Source organism: Orcinus orca, chromosome 1 (assembly GCF_937001465.1).
Source record: "Orcinus orca chromosome 1, mOrcOrc1.1, whole genome shotgun sequence".
In the NCBI taxonomy this organism is placed as follows: Eukaryota; Metazoa; Chordata; class Mammalia; order Artiodactyla; family Delphinidae; genus Orcinus; species Orcinus orca.
The window spans coordinates 44,636,719-44,661,483 of record NC_064559.1 but is presented as its reverse complement, the minus strand read 5'-3'; the positions used below and the strand labels follow the sequence as shown (position 1 = coordinate 44,661,483).

The following is a 24,765-nucleotide window of genomic DNA, read 5'->3' as shown; positions in this document are numbered from 1 at the left end:
CAGGCCATGTATGCCTGGCCAGGTAGCGTGACTACATGCTGTACCCATAAACTACCACCTCAATCTAGAGGAAATACACTTTCTGAGGTCTCTTTTCCAGGACCAGTTATCACAGGAAAATGTACTGTTATGCAGTCTCACTCATTCAGTTTATTCATTCAGTTGGCATATTCTAAAGACAGTGACAGCATATGCCAATGCTGCATAATCATGAGCTTTTAAAATTCTTTCTCCAGTGATCCTGTAAAGTGTTAAATATTAAGGGTTAATTAAAATGAGGAAAAGTGTATATCCAGAAGTACTGGTATTTACTTCTTCATTTACTGATATTTCATCATCATGTTAAGAGTGTCTAGGTACAAGTTAAAGTTTTTATCTTTTACAAAATAATTTAGAAGCTTATTATGTATCATAGCCTTATTTTTTTATGTGATATCTCTAGGCATTTCTTTTTAATTGAAGTATAGCTGATTTATAATACTGCGTTAGTTTCAGGTGTATAGCACAGTGATTCAGTTATACATATATGGATATCTATATCTACATCTATCTCTCTCTATATATATGTTCCCTTTCAGGTTTTTTTTCCCTTTCAGGTTATTACAAAATATTGAGTATAGTTCCCTGTGCTATACAGTATGTCCTTGTTGGTTATAATGGCCTTCTATATCAGACCCAAATTCATTTACCTTTAATGCTACCTATAATCTTTTTATATCTTATTTACTTATTAATTCAATACATATTTATTGAGTATCTACTGTGTTGTATCCTTAGGAACTAAGGATACAGCAATGCACAAAACAAAAAGAACAAGGAAAACTTTTGAGTGCTTAATATAAGCCAGATATTTCCTTTTCAAATATTCAGCATTTACAACTGGCCCATGAGGTAGGTATTTTTTATTTCTATGTGAGGAAACCGAATCATGGATTACGTAGGCTGATTGGTGGAAGTCACACTGTTATGTTGAGGAGCTGAGATGGGGCCAAAGGTTTTTTTTCTCACTCTTTCCTCCCTTTTGAACCATCTATCTTTCAAGAAGACTTATGTCCTAGTATACCCCAAACACAGCTTCCTTTCCAGCCGAACCACTTCCCAGATGTTTCCTGTACATGCCATGACCTTCCATCTTCAGCCTCTTTATGAGATTATCCTTTTACTGAGAATGCCCGGTCTTTCCTCTCCACTTATCAAATCCTGCTTGTCCTTCAACTCAACTCAAATCTCATTGTCTCCATGAGTTGAGCTTTATCCTATTTAATTGACCTCCACTGAGCATCCTCTGGGCAGTCATTAATTTCACAAATTTTTATTCTTCCCCTTCCGTGTTCTAAGTGCTGGGATAAAACATGACAAGACTACTTAAGGCCCCTACTTTCATGACACTTTATTGGGAAGCAGGCATTAGCCAGTAAATCCACAGTAATTTACTCCAGAATATCTTCTTGCATTCTGCTATATTTATAATTTTTATTTCTCTCTCAAAACATACTGTAACTTTCTTTTAAGGCTCATTTTAAAATTTCTGTTGTGCGAATCCAGTACTTACTTTTGGAGCGCTTCCAATCTCACGTCTCTAAATTTGTTCCTTTGGGGGAAAGATTACATTTTTCATGTTTTCTTTTTTTTCCTTATGCCTTTACTGCCAAATATTTAAAGGATCTGGCAAATTGGGAGACTATTAAATGGCACAGGTGAAAGATGACACCAGTCTTATTTGGGGATAGGTGATGGGGATGAAGAGGGTTGAGATATAAGGACCCCTGCAAGGATAAAACTGACGGGAAGGATTTGGTCTCTCAATGACTTTTGGGGGGGAATGAAAGAGGAAATTAGGTGTAAACACTATTGATGATGACTCCTAGTATCATTTTAAAAAATAGGAAGACTCAAATATAACATATCGCCTTTTCAAACACATCTGATTGTACCATGTGTCACGCCGAAAGGTTTGCATTTAGCAACTGATGTAACGCTGAGCTCAGCCACTTCGGTTTACATCACAGGATTATACATCAGGGGTCCCCAACCCCCGGGCCAGGACCAGTGCCTGTTAGGAACCGGGCCGCACAGCAGGAGGTGAGCAGCGCGCAAGTGAGCGAAGCTTCATCTGTATTTACAGCCGCTCCCCATCACTCACATCACCGCCTGAGCTCCGCCTCCTGTCAGATCAGCAGCGGCATTTGATTCTCATAGGAGCGCGAACCCTACTGTGAACTGCGCATGCGAGGGATCTAGGTGGCGCGCTCCTTATGAGAATCTAATGCCTGATGATCTGAGGAGGAGCTGAAGCGGTGTTGCTAGGGCTGGGGAGCGGCTGCAAATACAGATGATCGTTAGCAGAGAGGTTTGACTGCACAGAGACCATAATAAATCAACTGCTTGCAGACTCATATCAAAACCCTATCAGTGAGTAGCAAGTGACAAGCTGCATCTTACGGAGTAGACTGGACATAAGCAACACACTTCGGCTGTCACTGTCTCCCATCACTCCCAGATGGGACCATCTAGTTGCGGGAAAACAAGCTCAGGGCTCCCCCTGATTTTGCAATATGGTGAGTTGCATAATTATTTCATTATATAGTACAGTGTAATAGTAATAGAAATAAAGCGCACTTATAATAAATGTAATGCACTTGAATCATCCCGAAACCATCCCCCGCCCCACCCTCCTGCCAGGTCTGAGGAAAAATCATCTTCCATGAAACCGGTCCCTGGTGCCAAGAAAGTTGGGGACCACTGTTACACATCACAACAAGCGGGTAATCTGAAAAACCTGGTTAATGGTTTCACAGTGTTAATGCGCCACCTAGTGGTTTGACATGCACATTCTAATTGCATATTTGGGTTTTTCAGCTATAAATGTGAATATCCATTTTCCTTTAAAAGAATGGCCTGTTTACTAAAAACACCTTCCAAGGGCCAACTATGATAAACCCACTAGTTCATAATATTGCTATTGTTGATCTTTTTGTGCTCATGAATTCATTGTAAAGAAGTTGACAGCAGTCATGATTAGCACAATGTCCCCTGCAGTTGTTTTTTTTTTTTAATATATTTTAAAGCTTTTTGGGTGTTTGGAAAGTAAAGAACTGATTTTTAGTTTTACTTGGGTACTTCTCTGCAATGAGGGTTGGTGTGTCTCATGTTGCTTTGGTGCTCCTTTCAGTAGGAGAAACCAACTGAAAACTTGCTGACATGATCTCTAGAAAGACAGGGAGATTATTAAAAGAAGATGTAGTAGGACACATTTGATAGCAGAATTGATTTGCTGACTTTTACCATATAATAAGCCCGCTGTTGGCTATACATGGTGCATTTGTTTCTAGTAAGCTTTACAGCCTCACATCTAATTTAAAGCTCACATCTAATTTAAATGTCCTCACATATGGTCAGCTTAAAAATACCAACAATAAATAGATGCTAGTTGTGGATTGTTTCCTATGTGCCAGGCATTGTGCAAAGTGCTTTATATAAATGATCTCCAGTTCCCACAAAAGCCAAGATTAGTATTATTATTTCCATTTTAAAGAGGAAACAGGCTCAAGGATATAAGTTAATTCCCCTTGATCTCACACAGCCAAGAAGTGACTGTGCCTGGAGGCCCTCTATCAAGGTGTCCTTCATAGGCTTGAAGCCCCCTCTTCTGTCTCCATAGAATTATGTTTCCCTTACTCATGGGAAAGATGGGGTCAGCTAATATCTGCTTTGCTTAAAAGACTCAGTAACATTTGAGCCCATTTTTCCCAGAAGACCATTTTATATATATATAATTATATATATAATTTTATATTTACATGTTATATATAATATAATTATATATTTATAATATAGATATATAAGCATTTATATATTTATTTAAAATAAATATGTGTATTTTATATTTTCCGCAGAAGACAATTTTATATATATATAGTTATATATATAATTGTCTTCTGGGGAAAATATATATAAAATTAAAAATCATAAAGCAAGCAAAGGTATCACATTCCTGTGATAAGTCCCTCTTTCTAGAATATGACAGTTTGTTTGAAGTTAGCATTAGAGAACAGAGGGCCCTGCCCATTGGGCCTTACATAAAGTCACAGAATATTAACTGCATGTTAGTGTCACCTAAGTCAAACATTTCTCTCCTCCAGGTACTGAACCCAGCTTGCCCAGTTAGATTGGATGTGAAATGGGAAAACCCTACTGTGCACACATCTCCAAGGCCAAGAGGGCCACACCAGCTCTGAGTGAGAAGGGCCAATGGTGTTCTGAACTTCTCAGATTTGCCAAGTATTCCTGCCCATGGTAGAGGGCTGAAAAGCATGTGTATAATACCTTAACATGGCCTCACAACCCCTGGGGAAGGGAAAAAAGTGAATCGTGGCATATTCATGTGACTTGCCTCTGGCCCTGAAACTTCTGTCTCATTAGTGGATATATGTATACGTGTAACTGATTCACTTTGCTGTACAGCAGAAACTAACACAGCATTGTAAAGCAACTATACTCCAATAAAAATTAATTAAAAAAAAAAAAACAACGATGAAATTGTATAGTCCTATCCTGAGAATGGAGTCTTCCTGATTTTGTCAGGGTTCAAAAACAGCAGCAGAGGGGCTTCCCTGGTGGCGCAGTGGTTGAGAGTCCGCCTGCCGATGCAGGGGACACGGGTTCGTTCCCCGGTCCGGGAAGATCCCACATGCCGCAGAGCGGCTGGGCCCGTGAGCTATGGCCGCTGAGCCTGCGCGTCCGGAGCCTGTGCTCTGCAACGGGAGAGGCCACAACAGTGAGAGGCCCGCGTACCACACACACACACAAAAAAAAACAGCATCAGAGCCAAGGTTACTATCCAGGCCTCTCTTCCAAAAGCCCATTCCCATTGCTCTGCAGTAACTGCTTCAACCAAATTCCAGATTTTCTCTTCATTCCAAAAGTTCCTAACTAGGTTAACATCATACCAAAAAAAGTACATGATAATTATAATAGCGGTTCTTAGAGGTTGTAGTCACCATTAATTTGGGTCTATGCAAAGATTATTCTGAATAAAGAATAGCCATCATCGATAAAATCACAAAGCATGGTGTTTCCTAGATAGAGGACATCCATGTTTTATAACTGCATTTGTTTCACTGAGGAAGCAGGGCAATTCTCCAGCAATTTATTTTCTCATTAGGATTAGGGAAAGTCTCGTACTTCCTTGTGGTCTCTCATTTCTGCTTATCTACTAACTATAAAGGACATAAATTCTAGATTTAGTAGTTACTTATTTCTTCCCTCTTACTACCTTCCCCATGAAGGACAGAATGAAGATAAATTTACCATGTTACACATATTTTATTCCCTATTTTATCAGCAAAAAATCTGAAACAGGGGCTTCCCTGGTGGTACAGTGGTTAAGAATCTGCCTGCCAACACAGGGGACACGGGTTCGAGCGCTGGTCCGGGAAAGGACCCATGCTCCACATGCCGCAGAGCAACTAAGCCTGTGTACCACAACTACTGAGCCTGTGCTCTAGAGCCCGCGAGCCACAACTACTGAGCTCACACGCCACAAGTACTGAAGCCCGTGCACCTAGAGCCTGTACTTCGCAACAAGAGAAGCCACCGTAATGAGAAACCCATGCACTGCAAGGAAGAGTAGCCTTCCTTCGCCGCAACTAGAGAAAGCCCGCACACAGCAACGAAGACCCAACACAGCCAAAAATAAATTAATAAAAATAAATTTTAAAAAAAATCTGGGACACTCCCACAACAGTTCTTTCTCTGCTGGGGGAAGGAATAGTATCTGGATACAAACTGAACAAGAGTGTAATGTGCACAGAGAAAGACAAACATCATATGGTATCACTTATATGTGGAATCTAAAAACGTACAAATGTACAAAAACGTACAAATGTACAAAAACGTACAAAAACGTACAAACTTATTTACAAGGCAGAAATAGACTCAGAAATAGACATAGAAAACAAACTTACGGTTACCAAAGGGGAAAGGAGGGGGATAAATTAGGAGTTTGGGATTAGCAGATAACACAATACTGTATATAAAATAGATACAACAAGGACATACTGCATAGCACAGGGAACTATATTAAATACCTTCTAATAACCTATAATGGAAAAGAAACTGAAAAAGAATAGATAGGTAGATAACTGAAAAAAAAGAATATATATATATATAACTGAATCATTTTGCTGTACACCTGAAACTAACACAACATTGTAAGTCAGCTATACATCAATTTAAAAAAAATTTTTTAAGTGTAATGGAGATGTTGAATTTAAATATATACATGAGGGACTTCCCTAGTGGCACAGTGGCTAAGACTCCTTGCTCCCAATGCAGGGGTCCTGTTTTCCATCCCTGGTCCAGGAACTAGATCCCACATGCATGCCGCAATTAAGAGTTCACGTGCCACAACTAAGAAGCCAGTGAGCTGCAACTAAGGAGCCCACGAGCCGCAACTAAGACCCGATGCAACCAAATAGATAAATAAATTAATTGAATAAAATAAATAAATATATACATGCATGACTCAGAGATTTCTCTATTTCAAAAAGAATACGATAATAAAAAGGTAAATTATATATATATATTTTTGACCAAACAAATGTTTCAGTGAGTTCAGAACAGCACTAATTATACATCTTTTGCCTCTATTCACAGGTAATAAAGAATGCCATAGTTGAAAGCATTGAATATAGAAGACAGAATCCATCTCGTTGCTCTGTTTCCCTCAGTAGTGTTGAGGCAAGAAGATTCTTCAACAAGGAGTTTCTAAGCAAACCCACAGCATAGTTTGTGTACTGGAAAGCTTAGCAATTTCTGATGCAGAGGCAGTCTGAAATTCCGTGACAACTGGATTTAAAAGCACAGGACAGATATTAACACTGGTCTCAAGAGACTGGTTAATACTCAAAGTTGCAGTTATTTAGCTGCATAGAATAATACCCTTAAAAGTTTGTTAGATTGACAGATGATGTCAATTGCGTAAAAATATACTTAGCTACATTTTCTATCAGTATGAATTTCCTGATGCAAATGTAGGGACATATGCTGTATTTTTAGACATTCCTCACCAACTATCTTATGTGTTCCCTTTTTAAAAATGTGGTTTCTTTTTTAGAATATTTAAAGGTTCAGTCTCAATATGGAATTCTTTGTATTGTGCGTGAATGTAAGTCACTGACTGGATTTATTTGTGCCATGAGACAACACTATTTTTTATTTATATATGCGTAGATACATATATGAAATAAATACGTCTATATACAAATGAGCAAGAGGTAACTGAGTTTTTGTTTGTTATCTTTAATGAAATATTGCACCGTTGCTATGACAGATGCTCAGATTCATGGCTTTCAAACACAAAAGTTAAACCTAAACTCAAATTTGAAACATCATTTTAAATCATGGTGATTTTTCTTAGAAAGTATGTATAATTTGTTGAGCAAATGGCATACATTTATTCAAAGTGTAGGAAAAAAAATTTAACCACTTCTAGTTTACTTTGCTGATATTACCCTGTTTGTCCAACAGAGAGCAGTTGACCTCAGAGAAGAATCCAGAAGAGTGACAAGGGCTGTATCTGCAAGGCTTGTCTTAGGGACAATCTGTATTGCATGACTGTGGTTTGTTACCATTGAACTGCTAAGGTTCAGAGTTAGTGTTCCATATATAAGGGCTTTCTCATCCTTCTTTTTTTGAGTCTACCTTTCTTTAATCTCATTGTTCATGTCTCTTTTTTCCTCTCACATTTCATTTACATTTCTACTTGTGAAGAAAGAAAAAAATGTAACAGGAAGGGAACACTTGAAAGTTCATTCTTTCATTGGTTGATTAATGCACACAGCAAATGAATGCCCACTACAGGCCACCAGGCATGTTGTAGGGTCTGGGGATACAGCACTGGACAAAACTGACAAAATTGCCTGCCTTCAAGGACCTTACATTCTAGTGGAGGTGACCAACAATAAACAATACAAATAAGTTTCTAGAATGTTACCGATAAGTCCTAAGGAGAAAATTAAAGAAGGGAAAGAAGGAGATGGAAAATATTGGGGGTGTATAATTTTAAATGGGGCCCTGGGGAAGATCACAATGAGAAAGTTAATCAGATTAAAGATGTGAAAGAGCTGAGGGGGCAGGACCTGTGGATATTTAAGGGAAGAGCATTCACCGGCAGAGGGAATAGCAAATGCAAATGCTCTTAGGTGGAGCGCCAAGCATGTTCCAGGAACAGGAAAGAGACCAATGTGCCCAGAGCAGAGTGGGAGGGGTAACAAATTAATTTTCACTTATTTGTTCAAGACATAGACATACTGTTTATATTTAATTTGTCCTTCAAAATACCCCTGTGAAATAACAAGACCAAGAGAGGTTAAGAGACTTGTCCAAGGTTAGTAAAGTCTGAGCTGGAGTCCTATGCTCTTGACCTCATGGCCTCTATATCACAATTGACAGTGCTTCCTAGAAACTAACTAGATGAACACTGTAAAGACTATTGATTATAAAACTGGAATGATCTAGGGTCCTTGCTTTTTCCTTGTTCACATGCCTTCAGTTTCTTAACGCCAATAACAGAGGCTCCTTAACTAGTTCAGTGTTACCAATTTGTTCATTTATAAATTTGCTAGAGTTCTGATTTTATAAAAATACATTTTGATGACAAGTTAAATCTACAAATTTATTTTTTCATTCTATCTCTGTCTCAGTGAATCACTGATAAGTGAAATGTCCTCTTAGTCTTCCTGCAAACCATCCACATGCCTCAGTGATTTGGGCTTAGTTCTTTGCCTTTTTGACATAAGCATTTGCCTGTTGTTGATGCCCATGACTGGGATCCTACTTTACTTCATCTGGTGCAATCTGATCATTTTCAGGTAACTTTTTTGATAAGTAATAAAAACACCAAGATAGGGCTTCCCTGGTGGCGCAGTGGTTAAGAATCCGCCTGCCAATGCAGGGGGCATGGGTTCGAGCCCTGGTCCGGGAAGATCCCACATGCCGCGGAGCAACTAATCCTGTGCACCACAACTACTGAGCCTGCGCTCTAGAGCCTGTGCTCCGCAACAAGAGAAGCGACTGCAATGAGAAACCCGCGCACCGCAACGAAGACCCAATACAGCCAAAAATAAATAAATAAAATAAATTAATTTTAAAAAAAGATAAGATATATATACCAAGATAAAATATAAAAGTTTATCACCAAGATAAAAGTTTAGTATGTGTGTATGTATGTGTGTGTATGTATACATATATGCATATTTCATTCCTTCTGAAAAAAAATTTTGGACACAAATACTTTTGTTCTAATATTTAAAAACTTCATAAAAAAATTTTGGTAATCATTCCTCTTCCTTTTCTTTCCCCCCTCTTCTCTTTTTACTTCCTAAACTATTTGATCCTAAAACCATTAGGTAGGGCAGAGACAAGTAGGTGGGGGGGTGGTGGTGGTCACAGAACAACAACGAATCAAAGTAGGACATGAGAACGTGAAGTGTCAAGGGGGCATCCAGGCAGAGGAAGAGCCCTGACAATGTAGATTGGTTACACACATGGGGATTAATTGAATAATTAATGTAGTAAATGTAGTGGAAGCCAGGTTTCTGAACAAATGATGAAGTTCTCAACAAATATGAAAATGAAAACCAGAATGTATTCTGTAGTATTAGGTTGAAATTGAAAGCATATATATATATATATATATATATATACATATATATATATATATATATATATATATATATATGGAGAGAGAGAGAGAGATTCCCTAGGTAGGTTGGTGAGAAGACATAGGACCAGTGACACCCCAAGAACAAGGAGAACACTGGTGCCCAGATTTTGGCCTTTAAATCCCATTATTTACTAAAAGAAATCCAGGCTCCTTGGAGAATTTGGTTCCAGGGCTGGGAAAAGAAAAGTATAAAATGATCCTAGACCATTTTATTCGTCAGAAAGCAAAGAAGTGCTCAAAGAATGATTGGGACCTGTCAAAAACTCACAGAATCCAGATTGAAGGAACACCCACTGGCTCCATTGGGGGAAATTGAGCATTAGAATAAATATTGATAGGAAGAGATTATGACTCATTGAATAATATTGGAAACCATGACTCCATCTTGATAAATAGGTAAATAAGTTTATGGTTTAATATGGAATCAGATATTTACAACATCTCAAAGTATGCCCTTTTACAGAGTACTTATTTATTACAAAGGGAAATAAGAGTAACTTTACAATGGAGAGATCAGGCAGGCTAAGTAATAAAAATGAATATGATCCGTAACAGGACAAATTGAAATCTTGCACACCTGATACAAGGCAATGAGAAGAATGCAGCATCACTTCTGCAGTAGTCCTGTCAAAGATGTGTCACCTGCTTTCTACATCTGCAACTCTATTTCTGTTTCATAAATAAGTTCATTTGTACCATTTTTTAGATTCCACATATAAGCAATATCATATGGTTACCAGGGGGAAAGCGGGGTACGGGGGATAAATTGGGAGATTGGGATTGACATGTACACACTACTATCTACAAAATAGATAACTAATAAGGACCTATTGAATAGCACAGGGAACTCTACTCAGTACTCTGTAATGACCTATATGGGAAAAGAATCCAAAAAAGAGTGGATATAGGTATATGTATAACTGATTCACTTTGCTGTATGGCAGAAACTAACACAACAGTGTAAATTACCTATATCCCAATAAAAAAATTTTTTAAAAGATGCATCACCTGAATTTGTTCTTGAATAAATATCAGGAAAGCCCAAATGAGAGAAATTTCAAGCATAATTGTCTGTAATATTCAAAATTGTTAAGGTCAGGGAAAGACTAAAGAACTGTTCTAGACTGAAGATGAAAGAGACATGACAACTGAAGACGTTTCACTCTGACCTGAATTCTTGTTCCGTTGAAGGACGTCATCAGGATAGCTGTTGAAACTTGAATGAGTTCTGAGGACTGGATCATAGTAAACTATCATTATTAAAATCCTGATTTTGATTGTGGTTATGTAGCAGAGTATCCTTGTTTGTATTAAGTACACATTAATATTTTTACGTGATACAACATCATGCTGGCAACCTACTTTCAAATGACTCACAAAAGAAAAAAAATGTTTTCGAATTCTACTTGCGACCTTTCTGTAAGCTTGGCACTGTTTCAAAATGTTAAAATTAAAATTTTGGCAGCAGAATCTCGGTTGGAGGATTCTCAAAGAATTAAAGAGGTTTACATGAGTGGCTTTCATTTTATATCCATGATTTCTTCTTTTAACTCTTCTTACAGATGATCACTGTAAATACTATTTTTTCTTTACTGAATAAAAGCCAAAGAAATAAATCATAGGCTAAAAAATAGTGCTGAGGATGGAGGTTTGTCTAGGACCTCTGAGCAATAAACATTGTTATTCCTCTACACCCTGTTTTTCTTATCCCTCATGTGCTACTGACATCCATTTTCCCTGGAAGCAAATTCTTTATTGTAATTGACTTATGCAGTGCATTCTTGAGTATTCCAGTTAATGAAGCTAGCCAATACCTTATGCTTTTACTTGGGAAAACAACAATTCACCTGGACGGTAATGCTTCAACTTACTGAAAGTCCTTATTTCTCACAAATCCTGAAGGCTGATCTGGATGATAAAAGTTCCCTGGGTTCTACCTTGTGGCAATATATGGATGATTTGCTTATTTGCTCTCCTTCTCAAGGAAGCCACGAGAAGTTAGGAGAACCTTCTAAGTTGGAGAACCTGCATGAACAGAGGTGCAGAGATGAAACTGAGCTTGGCCCATTTGTCAGATGTGAGGTGACTCACCACCGGCTCAGGGAGTGTGTGTTGATCAGCAGATGGATGGAGCAGGGACCACACAGCTGGATGTAACTTATTGCCATAGTCTGAGCTTTCATATTCGCTATTAAGTCCACAGGTGCTTATTACGTTATTAAATACACACATGCAGGCACATATACGTACATAGAAGAGGGTCATGTATGGACCATCCATAAGAATGCCATGAGCGAAGGATGAAGATGAAAACAATTCTGTGATCCTGAGGTCCTTTACAGAAACACAAAGCAAAACAGAAATAAAAGCACAGTAATGCTTTGCAAACCCAAATGATCCCTAAGCCTTACTTTATATACACATTAATAAATGAACAAACAGACTATATATCTCCTGTGGCAGACAGTAATCCTCCCCCCAATTTTAATTTACTCCTGCTCATTTTCCATTCCCCTGCAGCCTAGCCCGATGAAATGCAAGCAGATGTGATATGAGCTACAGCTGAGTCAAGATGAGAAATAAATTTTATTGTGTGAAATCCCTGGGATTTAGGGGTTGATGCCCTGGCACCAACTAGCCTACGCTAATACATTACATTAGGAAACCCTCAAAACTTCCAAACTCACAAAATAGATATTATTCACATCACATAAAGGATCCATAACTTTACCAAGAGAATTAATGATGAAACAAGCCTCTAATGCATGAAGAAAAAGGAACCTAAGAAGTGAATTGTCCTGACATGAGTCAATGTTTTGCATGGTAACCTTAGGTGAATTTCTTACTCTGTTAGGTTTTTTTAAATTAATTAATTAATTAATTTTTAAAACATGTTTATTGGAGTATAATTGCTTTACAATGGTGTGTTAGTTTCTGTTTTATAACAAAGTGAATCAGCTATATATATACATATATCCCCATATCTCCTCCCTCTTGCATTTCCCTCCCTCCCACCCTCCCTACCCCACCCTTCTAGGTGGTCACAAAGCACCGAGCTGATCTCCCTGTGCTATGCAGCTGCTTCCCACTAGCTATCGGTTTGACATTTGGTAGTGTAGATATGTCCATGCCACTCTCTCACTTTGTCCCAGCTTACCCTTCCCCCTCCCCAGGTCGTCAGGTCCATTCTGTAGTAGGACTGTGTCTTTATTCTCATCCTGCCCCTAGGTTCTTCATGACTAATTTTTTTTAAATTTAGATTCCATATATGTGTGTTAGCATACGGTATTTGTTTTTGTCTTTCTGACTTACTTCACTCTGTATGACAGACTCTAGGTCCATCCACCTCACTACAAATAACTCAATTTTGTTTCTTTTTATGGCTGAGTAATATTCCATTTTATATATGTGTCACATCATCTTTATCCATTCATCTGTCGATGGACACTTAGGTTGCTTCCATGTCCTGGCTATTGTAAGTAGAGCTGCAATGAACACTGTGGTACATGACTCTTTTTGAATTATGGTTTTCTTGGGGTATATGCCCAGTAGTGGAATTGCTGGGTCGTATGGAAGTTCTATTTGTAGTTTTTTAAGGAAGCTCCATACTGTTCTCCATAGTGGCTGTATCAATTTACAGTCCCACCAGCAGTGCAAGAGGGTTCCCTTTTCTCCACACCCTCTCCAGCATTTATTGTTTGTAGATTTTTTGATGATGGCCATTCTGACTGGTGTGAGGTGATACCTCATTGTAGTTTTGATTGCATTTCTCTAATGATTAGTGATGTTGAGCATCCTTTCATGTGTTTATTAGAAGTCTGTATATCTTTGGAGAAATGTCTATTTACATCTTCTGCCCATTTTTGGATTGGGTTGTTTGTTTTTTTGATATTGAGCAGCATGAGCTTCTTGTAAATTTTGAAGATTAATCCTTTGTTGGTTGCTTTGATTGCAACTATTTTCTCCATTCAAAGGGTTCTCTTTTCGTCTTGTGTATGGTTTCCTTTGCTGTACAAAAGCTTTTAAGTTTCATTACGTCCCATTTGTTTATTTTTGTTTTTATTTCCATTTCTCTAGGATGTGGGTCAAAAAGGATCTTGCTATGATTTAAGTAATACAGTGTTCTGCCTGTATTTTCCTCTAAGAGTTTGATAGTGTCTGGCCTTTCATTTAGGTCTTTAATCCATTTTAAGTTTATTTTTCTGTATGGGGTTAGGGAGTGTTCTAATTTCATTCTTTTACATGTAGCTATCTAGTTTTCCAAGGACCACTTATTGAAGAGGCTGTCTTTTCTCAGTTGTATATTCTTGTCTCCTTTATCAAAAATAAGATGACCATATGTGCATGGGTTTATCTCTGGGCTTTCTGTCCTGTTACATTGATCTATATTTCTGTTTCTGTGCCAGTACCATACTGTCTTGATTACCATAGGTTTGTAATACAGTCCGAATTCAGGGAGCCTGATTCCTCCAGCTCCATTTTTCTTTCTCAAGATTGCTTTGGCTATTGAGGGTCTTTAGTGTTTCCATACAAATTGTGAAATTTTTTGTTCTAGTTCTGGGAAAAATGCCAGTGGTAGTTTGATAGGGATTGCATTGAATCTGTAGATTGCTTTGGATAGTATAGTCATTTTCACAATGTTGATACTTACAATCCAAGAACATGGTATATCTCTCCAACTGTTTGTAACATCTTTAATTTCTTTCATCAGTGTCTTATAGTTTTCTGCATACAGGTCTTTTGTCTCCTTTGGTAAGTTTATTTCTACGTATTTTATTCCTTTTGTTAAATGGTAAATGGGAGTGTTTTCTTAATTTCACTTTCAGATTTTTCATCATTAGTGTATAGGAATGCAAGAGATTTCTGTGCATTAATTTTGTATCCTGCTACTTTACCAAATTTATTGATTAGCTCTAGTACTCTTCTGTTAGCATCTTTAGGATTCTCTATGTATAGTATCATGTCATCTGCAAACAGTGACAGCTTTACTTCTTTTCTAATTTGGATTCCTTCTATTTCTTTTTCTTCTCTGATAGGTGTGGCTAAAACCTCAAAAACTATGCTGAATAATAGTAGTGAGAGTTGGCCACCTTGTCTTGTTCCTGATCCTAGTGGAAATGGTTTCAGTTTTTCACGATTGAAGACGATGTTGGCTGTGGGTTTGTCATATATGGCCTTTATTATGTTGAGGTAAGTTCCCTCTATGCCTACTTTCTGGAGGGTTTTTATCATAAGTGGCTGTTGAATTCTGTCAAAAGCTTTTTCTGCATCTATTGAGATGATCATACGGTTTTTCTCCTTCAATTTGTTAATATGGTGTATCACATTGATTGATTTGCACATATTGAAGAATCCTTGCATTACTGGGATAAACCCCACTTGATCGTGGTGTACGATCCTTTCAATGTGCTGTTGGATTCTGTTTGCTAGTATTCTGTTGAGGATTTTTGCATCTATATTCATCAGTGATATTGGCCTACAGTTTTCTTATTTTGTGACATCTTTGTCTGGTTTTGGTATTAGGGTGATGGTGGCCTCGTAGAATGAGTTTGGGAGTGATCCTCCCTCTGCTATATTTTGGAAGAGTTTGAGAAAGATAGGTGTTAGCTCTTCTCTAAATGTTTGATAGAATTCGCCTGTGAAGCCCTCTGGTCCTGGGCTTTTTTTTTTTTTTTTTTGGAAGATTTTTAATCACAGTTTTAATTTCAGTGCTTGTGATTGATCTGTTTATATTTTCTGTTTCTTCCTGGTTCGGTCTCGGAACGTTCTGCATTTCTAAGAATTTGTCCATTTCTTCCAGGTTGGCCATTTTATTGGCATAGAGTTGCTTGTAGTAATCTCTCATTATCCTTTTTATTTCTTCAGTGTCAGTTGTTACTTCTCCTTTTTCATATCTAATTTATTGATTTGAGTCTTCTCCCCTTTTTTCTTGATAGGTCTGGCTAATCATTTATCAATTTTGTTTATCTTCTCAAAGAACCAGCTTTTAGTTTTATTGATCTTTGCTATTGTTTCCTTCATTTCTTTTTCATTTATTTCTGATAAGATCATTATGATTTCTTTCCTTCTGCTAAATTTGTGGGTTTTTTCTTCTTCTTTCTCTAATTGCTTTAGGTGTAAGTTTAGGTTTTTTATTTGAGATGTTTCTTAAGGTAGTATTGTATTGCTATAAACTTCCATCTTAGAACTGCTTTTGCTGCATCCCATAGGTTTTGGGTCGTCATGTTTTCATTGTCATTTTTTCCTAGCTATTTTTTGATTTCCTTTTTGATTTCTTCAGTGATCTCTTGGTTATTAAGTAGTGTGTGGTTTAGCTTCCATGTGTTTTTAGCTCTTACAGATTTTTTCCTGTAATTGATATCTAGTCTCATAGCATTGTGGTTGGAAAAGATACTGGATACGATTTCAATTTTCTTAAATTTTCCAAGCCTTGATTTGTGACCCAAGATATGATCTATCCTGGAGAATTTTCCATGAGCATTTGAGAATAAAGTATAATCTGCTGTTTTTGGATGAAATGTCCTATAAATATCAATTAAGTCCATCTTGTTTAATGTGTCACTTAAAGCTTGTGTTTCCTTATTTATTTTCATTTTGGATGATCTGTCCATTGGTGAAAGTGGGGTGTTAAAATCCCCTACTATGATTGTGTTACTGTCGATTTTCCCTTTCATGGCTGTTAGCATTGGCCTTATGTATTGAGATGCCCCTATATTGGGTGCATAAATATTTACAATTGTTATATCTTCTTTTTGGATTGATCCCTTGATCATTTTATAGTGCCCTTCTTTGTCTCTTGTAATAGTCTTTATTTTAAAGTCTTTTTTGTCTGATATGAGAATTGCTACTCCAGCTTTCTTTTGGTTTCCATTTGCATGCAATATCTTTTTCCATCTCCTTACTTTCAGTCTGTATGTGTCTCTAGGTTTGAAGTGGGTCTCTTGTAGACAGCAAATATATGGGTCTTGTTTTTGTATCCATTCAGCCAATCTGTGTCTTTTGTTGGGAGCATTTAGTCCATTTACATTTAAGGTAATTATCGATATGTATGTTCCTATTCCCATTTTCTTAATTGTTTTGGGTGCGTTATTGTAGGTCTTTTCCTTCTCTTGTGTTTCCTGCCTAGAGAAGTTCCTTTAGCATTTGTTGTAAAACTGGTTTGGTGGTGCTGAATTCTCTTAACTTTTGCTTCTCTGTAAAGGTTTTAATTTCTCCATCGAATCTGAGTGAGGTCCTTGCTGGGTAGAGTAATATTGGTTGTACTTTTTCCCCTTTCATCACTTTAAATATGTCCTGCCAGTCCCTTCTGGCTTGCAGAGTTTGTGCTGAAAAATCAGCTGTTAACCTTATGGGGATTCCCTTGTATGTTATTTGTTGTTTTCCCCTTGCTGCTTTCAATAATTTTTCCTTGTCTTTCATTTTTGCCAATTTAATTACTATGTGTCTCGACATGTTTCTCCTTGGATTTATCCTGTATGGGACTCTTGCAGTTCCCAGACTTGATTCACTATTTCCTTTCCCATATTAGGGAAGTTTTCAACTCTAATCTCTTCAAATATTTTCTCAGTCCCTTTCTTTTTCTCTTCTTCTTCTGGGACTCCTATAATTTGAATGCTGGTGCGTTTAATGTTGTCCCAGAGGTTTCTGAGACTGTCCTCAATTCTTTTCATTCTTTTTTCTTTATTCTGCTCTGTGGTAATTATTTCAACTATTTTATCTTCCAGGTCACTTATCCGTTCTTCTGCCTCAGTTATTCTGCTATTGATCCCATCTAGAGTATTTTTAATTTCATTTATTTTGTTGTTCATCATTGTTTGTTTGCTCTTTAGTTCTTCTAGGTCCTTGTTAAACATTTCTTGTGTTTTCTCCATTCTATTTCCAAGATTTTGGATCATCTTTACTGAATAGAATCATCTATTCTGAATTCTTTTTCAGGTAGACTGCCTATTTCCTCTTCATTTGTTTGGTCTGGTGGGTTTTTATCTTGCTCCTTCATCTGCTGTGTGTTTCTCTGTCTTGTCATTTTGCTTAACTTACTGTTTGGGGGGTCTCATTTTCACAGGCTGCAGGTTTGTAGCTCCCATGGTTTTGGTGTCTGCCGCCAGTGACTAAGGTTGGTTCAGTGGGTTGTGTAGGCTTCCTGGTGGTGGGGGTGGGGGGGACTGGTGCCTGTGTTCTGGTGGATGAGGCTTGATCTTTTCTTTCTGGTGGGCAGGTCCACGTCTGGTGGTGTGTTTTGGGGTGTCTGTAGCCTTATTATGATTTTAGGCAGCCTCTCTGCTAATGGATGGGGCTGTGCTCCTGTCTTGCTAGTTGTTTGGCATAGGGTGTCCAGCACTGTAGCTTGCTGGTCATTGAGTGGAGCTGGGTCTTAGCATTGAGATGGAGATCTCTGGGAGATTTTCACCATTTGATATTACATGGAGCTGGGAGGTCTCTGGTGGACCAATGTCCTGAACTCGGCTCTCCCACTTCAGAGGCACAGGCCTGACACCCGGCTGGAGCACCAAGACTCTATCAGCCACACGGCTCAGAATAAATGGGAGAAAAAAAGAAAGAAAGGAAGGCAGAAAGAAAGAAAGAAATATAAGGGATTTTGGCCAACTTATTTTTCTTACAGAAGTTATTTCTTCAAGAATTAAGAAGCCAAACGTAAGACTTAACCGTTAGAGACCCCAATAACTGAAAGTAAATAAATTATTAACTCTTAGTGAACAGGAAAACATGTATTCAATGTATAAAACTCCTTGACTCACATTTGAAAGAAATTTGCTGAGAAATATATTCACAAGTGAGTAAATTTCTCAATTTGACCACTAGATGGCAGCATTCCCCCAAAATTGTTCTACCTTAGAACTTCTGTAGGTCTGTTAAAGCAAATATAGTTCAGGACACGTCTTGCACTTAGGAGCACACATACAATATTATGTTATTGGATTACAATAATGTAACACATATTTTTTAAAGTGATTCAACCATTCTTTTGTTCATTTTGTTTGCTGCTGTAAAGTAATTTAAAGATACATAGGAATAAAATGGAGTAATGAGAAAGACATAATGAAAACCTGTAAGTGAATGATCTACTCTGCACACTAGAGAATCACCTCCCAATTTCTAACCTTGCCTTTATACATGTTGTCCATGGGCCTGGAATTTCTTCAAAATGCTAGCATTTCCAGGTGTTACTTGCTCTCACATTTTCATCCTCCCCTTCATCCTAAGGGCAAAAAAAACCCCATTTCTCCTCTGTGGTTCTTCCCTGCACCTGCACTCCCCATGCATATCTCCATTATAGCACCATCCTACTGTCCAACGATTTATTTATTTATGTCTCCCCACCTTGCCATGAACTTCTAAGCACAGGAACTGGGGTGTTAGTCTGGCAGTGGTACTTATTACGTGTAGGGAACCAAAGACTGTTTGCTGAATGAACCCTAAACTTACCTAATTCTGTATAAATTCTGCTACACATTGTACCTAGATATTATTTGGCCCCAATTCATCAAATCAAATCTTCTGTACCCTCTTCACACATTTCCAATGTTGACCATACCCATGAAGATTCAAGTGCTGAAACGAATCTTAATGACAGGGTTTTAAACTGCCAGAGTTTCTTATGTCTTTTGTGAATGTGGAAAAGCTCTTTAAAGTCATTATGCTAATTTTATGGCAATTACGTAATATAAAAGGATGTAGGTAAATAATCTTATTTCAAAACTTTCTTGAACCCGTTTCATGATTAATAACTAATGATATGAATAAAACCAAATACTGTGTGTTATGGAATTTGAAGAGGATCTGAACCATGTATAGAAAATATACCCCTTGGCACTATTTCTAAAAACATTTGATGAAATTAATGTTGTCACCTGCTTCTCAAGGAGATAGTCCTCTTCTAGCCAAGTTTAAAGAACAACTAATCTAAATTTATTATGTTAGGTCCTGGGAGATGTGAGCTATCTTGGTCTCATTTGTGTACAGCATTTGGATTTTCTGAAGGTTTACCCAATATCAGACTACTATAAAATTATATTTAAAACTCACCTCCTATAACTCCAGATTCTGTTTTACTGCAGGTAATACATATAATGTATATAGTGGAGAGATTTACTAGGCCAAGAATACTGCATCCCTAAGTGAGAAGTTACCAATAAGAATTTGATGAGTATGCATTTTTCAGACTGGTACAAAAATCATAATTTTGAATAAGTGATTTAAGCAGACATTTTAGCTTAGGTTTCAATTATAGCTCTTATAGGATTTTGGAAAAGCAATGATTAAACTTTACCACATTATTGAAGCATTTTTACATTGTGGTGGTAGCAAGAAAAATAATAAAAACAGCTAACATTTATAGTACCTCACAGTCTGTAAAAAGGTCTTTCATGTACTATTTCATTTGATTGATAGAACCATCTCTAAAGAAAAGCAAGGGGAGTATAATTACTTTATTTACAAAACAAAAAAAAGAACTAGAAACTCTTGGAGTTCAGTGATCTGCTTAACATTATACAACTCACCACGTGACTGAGCTTAGCCGGAAGTCCTGGTCCCCTGGCTTCTGACCCCACCTGTCCTCATAATCATCCAGATGTACTGACCTCAAGCCAGAAGCTCCAGTCTTATGTCACTTAAGTGCCATGTAAACATTAGCACATAAATATTTTGAGTTTTATTCTCCATGTTTGCAAAAATGAATGTCTCTTTTGTTTGACAAGATTACTGTGACGTACATCAAAACTGACAAGTCGTGTTTGAGGTGTTAATGTGATCTCTCAAAACTATGTGTGCAATATAATTGATCCTGTAGGCCTGTGAAGCCAAGATCGTTAATTATTGCAGGGGTGGGGTGGGGTGAGGGATGTCTTTTAGGTTATAGAGGCCTCCGCTTAGATTATAGATTGTTGAGAGCATAGCACCTGAAATCAGGTAAAAATACATTTTAATACTGCTCAGTCATTTACCAGTAGTGTAACTTTTTGTTTTTTATTAATAATAACATTAATCATCATATGTGTCTTTAAGTTGAACAACTGATAGATTTAAAATGTTTATTTTAATTTGCAGTATATAGAAAAAACTTTAATAGTAACAAACTAATCCTATTTTAGCTTCAAAAAAATTTTTGGACAGAAATTTATATGAAATTTGATACTATAACCACACTGTGGCATTCTTTACTTACTTAAGACTTTTCATTTCACATTCTCTCAGTAAATCGTGCTTATAACATGCAATGCCATATTATTCCTGGGGAATTCATTGGGTTTTCTTACATATTCCTAAGTATCTTGATCATTTACTACAAGTTTTCATAAAGATTAATTTAGTAATCCCAGACAGTTGAAAAGTAAAAATTTATCATCTTGACGTTGCAACATCAAATTTGGAAAACACTGTAGCTTCTTGCTTTTGATTGTGTAAGAGAGTGTGTGTGGGTGTGGGTATGTGTGTGCACACACACAAAGCAACTTAGTAGTGAAAGAGCAAACTCACAAAGACTCCAACAAACTACTCGACACTTCCCACAAAACCTAACATATCAACCAGATGACTTTGTTCCCAGAGGTGTGTTGCCCTAATATGCTATAACTTGAGATAGTGAATGTATTACTTATCAGGAAGAGAAACAAAACAGTAGCCTTCACTGAGAGGAGATAAAGTCAAGCAACAAATTGAGGACCTTATTATGTTATATTCAAACTACCAGAATTCATTGAATCCAGATGTGACCCACAAGTCCCCATCAATGAACTGTTCAAGTTCAAATTTTTTTCCCACCGGAAACTTTCAACGAATTACGTGGAAGAAGAATAGACAGTGATACTGGAGAAATCTAGAACATTCTGGACAGAGAGACCTACAGGCTTGCTAGAGGGTGAAGCAGCTAGAAGACTGACTTTCTCAGGAAATTGAACAAAGAGATACTCCAGTGGGATAGAGAAGGTGAATCCGCACACCGACCGTGTCCCAATTCTCTTTGTAGGTTAAGGAAAGGATGGTGGAGGACCACTTACATTAGTCTGACTCTGGAGCAACCTACAGAAATCGGTAAAACTCAGTTGCTCATGCTTTCAACATACATTTATTGAGTATCTACCTTTTCAAATACAGAGTGGCAGGTACTGGGCATAAAAATTATATGCTTGCAATTCTAATCTCAAGGCATACACACACTAGTGTAAGAATACACACAGGCTCACATAACCATAATGTAAACCCAACCGTGGAAAGTTCCTTGACAGAGCAGAGATGCTCAAGCATATATTATAGATTTAAAAATCATATTATTTATTTAGCATTTGCTACGTGCTAGGTGTCATGATAATTTTTTAATACAAATAATCCCAATTCTTACAAAGCTCCTAAAGGGTAGATATTTTTATCCCTATTTTGAAGGCAAAAAGTAAGATTAATTGATCTGCCACAAACTGACGTCTGACTCCAAAACTCATGCTTTGAAGCTACAATTCCAGGCATTTTGACTCCAACTCCAGTGACATTTTCACCACCCAAAGGACAAAAGGATCATTGCGTAAAATCGATGACTGTAGGAGAAAGGGACACGGGTGGGTAAGCACATGCTGACTGCAGAAGCGATATGAGCAATGGCATGATGAACAGTACGGTTCGTCAGACTTTCTTCTAACCATTAGCATTTATTAGAATCGACTATGACTGATCCAAGCCTCATACATTGGGTCACGCTCAATAATTCATTCACCCCCAAGTATTTTAGCTGTATAATATGTTGTTAATGGCTGTATGCTTAGCTAGAGTAATGGAGTCCACACAAAAATATCTTCAGGGTGAAGCAACAAAGCCAGCAGAGCTTTAGTTAAGGCCAGAAGTCAATATATGATGGGTGAGACCAACTTCAGCAGAAATGAGTCACCCAAAAGATGCTTCTCCAATTGTTTCTATTGCATTTGGAATAATACCCGATGGCTTAAAGCCATCACATGGCTGAGTTACTTCTTTCACCTCATTTCCTACAATTTTTTTCCCCTAACTGTTTTGTTCTAGCCACACAAGCTGGAAATCTATCAAGTCCTCTCCTGCATCAGGATCTTTGCCCATGGCTTTTTCTTTGCCTGGAATGTTTCTCACTCATATACCTGCTCGGCTAGTCTCCCCAACCAGCCACCAGGTGACACTCACCAGTGCCACCAAGTGACACTTTCTGCCACCACCCTGTGTAAAGTAGCAAGCGCACGCTACTGCCTGTCCCTCTTAGACCATTTTTCTCTATAGAACTCATCACCATTTAACATAATGCACTCTATGGTGTATATGTACACTGTGTGTTTGAATGTCAGTACATCCTGAGATGGCAGAATTTGCTTGCTTTGTGCTCTTTTGTAACCTCAGGGACCAGAATAATAAATATTTATTGATGGAATGATTGTGATTATTTTGCTAAGTTATTTTTCTTCACATTTCCATTAAAGGACCATGGTGTATTCAATTAAATAAGTTTTGTGCACTGACTGTATATGCTACACACAGTAGTATGTGCTAGCACAACAGCAGTGACCAAGACTGTCCCTTCAAGGACTTCAGGCAAGTAAACAGGTAATTATAGTACAGAGTAATAAGAGGATTCCTTTCCAGGGTGCTCTAGGTGAACATAACATGGGCACCCAGCCCAGGTCTAAAAACTCCGAGTACATAGCCAGGAAGAGATGGCATCAAAGCTGAGATATGAAGGACAAGTAGAAGTTAGCCTGGCAAAGAAAAGAGGGAATACTATTACAAATTGTATAAAGGCAAGTTATGCCAAACCGAAATCACATGAAAAACTAGAATATTTTTTAAAAATTGTTTTCCTTTTTGCTACTAACCAAGGCTCTCGAGTTGAAAATACCTTAACAGACACTCACTATGCATTTGAGTAGTGTGTCTTCTCGATTTATGGTTGCTTAAGAAAAGTCATTTCCTGACCTTGGAGGAGAGTAAAGTTTTATGGACAACGGACCTGGATTTAAAATCTTGTTTATTTAACAGCTGAATGTTTGAGCCAAGGGTTCTAATCCTGAATTTCCAGTTGTAAAACAAATATGCCATTACCCACTTCATTAGGTGGCTGTGAGCATTCATTTATTGAAACCAAAGATCCCACTGGATGCCAGGAACAATTTTAGAACTGAAGTTACAGCTGCAAAGATGGGTAAGAACCATGCCCACCTGGCGTTCTATTCAATTTAAGTGCATATATGGGCTAGGGGGAGAAGCAGACATTTCACCAATAAATTTAAACAGAAGCAAGTGACGTAGGAGCACGAACATAAGGACAAGGTGATATAGAGAAGTGGGGAGAGGGTTATTTTGGATCATGTGACCATGGATATTTTCTCAGAAGAAATACAATCTCTCTGAAAACCTAAAGAGTAGGAAGAGTCAATTGCAGGAATTGGTCGGGGATGAAAAACCAGTATTCGGGCGGAGTGAACAACCAGTATTAGGGCCTGGGGCTGAAATGACCAGTGTGTTTGAAGCAAAGAATACAAGGTGTATATTGGATGGAGGAGATGGACACAGCATGCAGCTCATACCCTAGGATCAGACATCAGATCAGGAAGGCAGTTGCAGGTTAAATTAGGATTTTCCCACCACCTTTATTGAGGTATAATTGACAAATAAAATTGTAGTATAGTTAAAGCATACGATGCGATGATTTGATATACATTGTGAAATGATTACTGCAATCAAGTTAATTAACACATCTTTCACTTCACATAGTAACCTTTTAATTTTTTTGTTTGTTCACTTGCTTGTTTTTGGTGAGAACACTTAAGATCTACTCTGTTAGCAAATTTCAAGTATTCAACACGGTGTTATTAACTCTGGTGACCATGCTGTACGTTAGATCCTCAGCATATTCTTCAGAATTAATATTCTTAACTATAGTGTCAATTCCACTAAATATGTAATTAATATTTCTGGTAATTCATTTTTAGTAGGTGTTAGAAGCAAATTTTCTCTTTGATTACCTGACACTGACCATTGAAAAGGCTGTTGAATTTGATGGGCACACT

General features: G+C 37.6%; 1 protein-coding gene across 9 annotated transcripts in view; it reads left to right on the top strand.

Annotated features, from left to right (window-relative positions):
* The window catches only part of PLA2G4A (phospholipase A2 group IVA), a 201,857-nt gene extending 187,049 nt beyond the window's left edge, over positions 1–14,808 (top strand). For 6 of the 9 annotated variants that reach the window (XM_033438003.2, XM_049701539.1, XM_012534985.3 and 3 more), the window contains one exon: positions 6,658–7,270. In XM_033438003.2, coding sequence (XP_033293894.1) covers positions 6,658–6,789 — 132 coding nt within the window. In that variant the 3' untranslated portion in view covers positions 6,790–7,270. Of the gene's footprint in view, positions 1–777; positions 892–4,142; positions 6,419–6,657; positions 7,271–14,763 lie in introns of those variants that run through there. The other 3 variants (XR_004486206.2, XM_049701605.1, XM_033438006.2) reach the window with 3 other exon arrangements.
* The last annotated feature ends 9,957 nt before the right edge of the window (positions 14,809–24,765 follow it).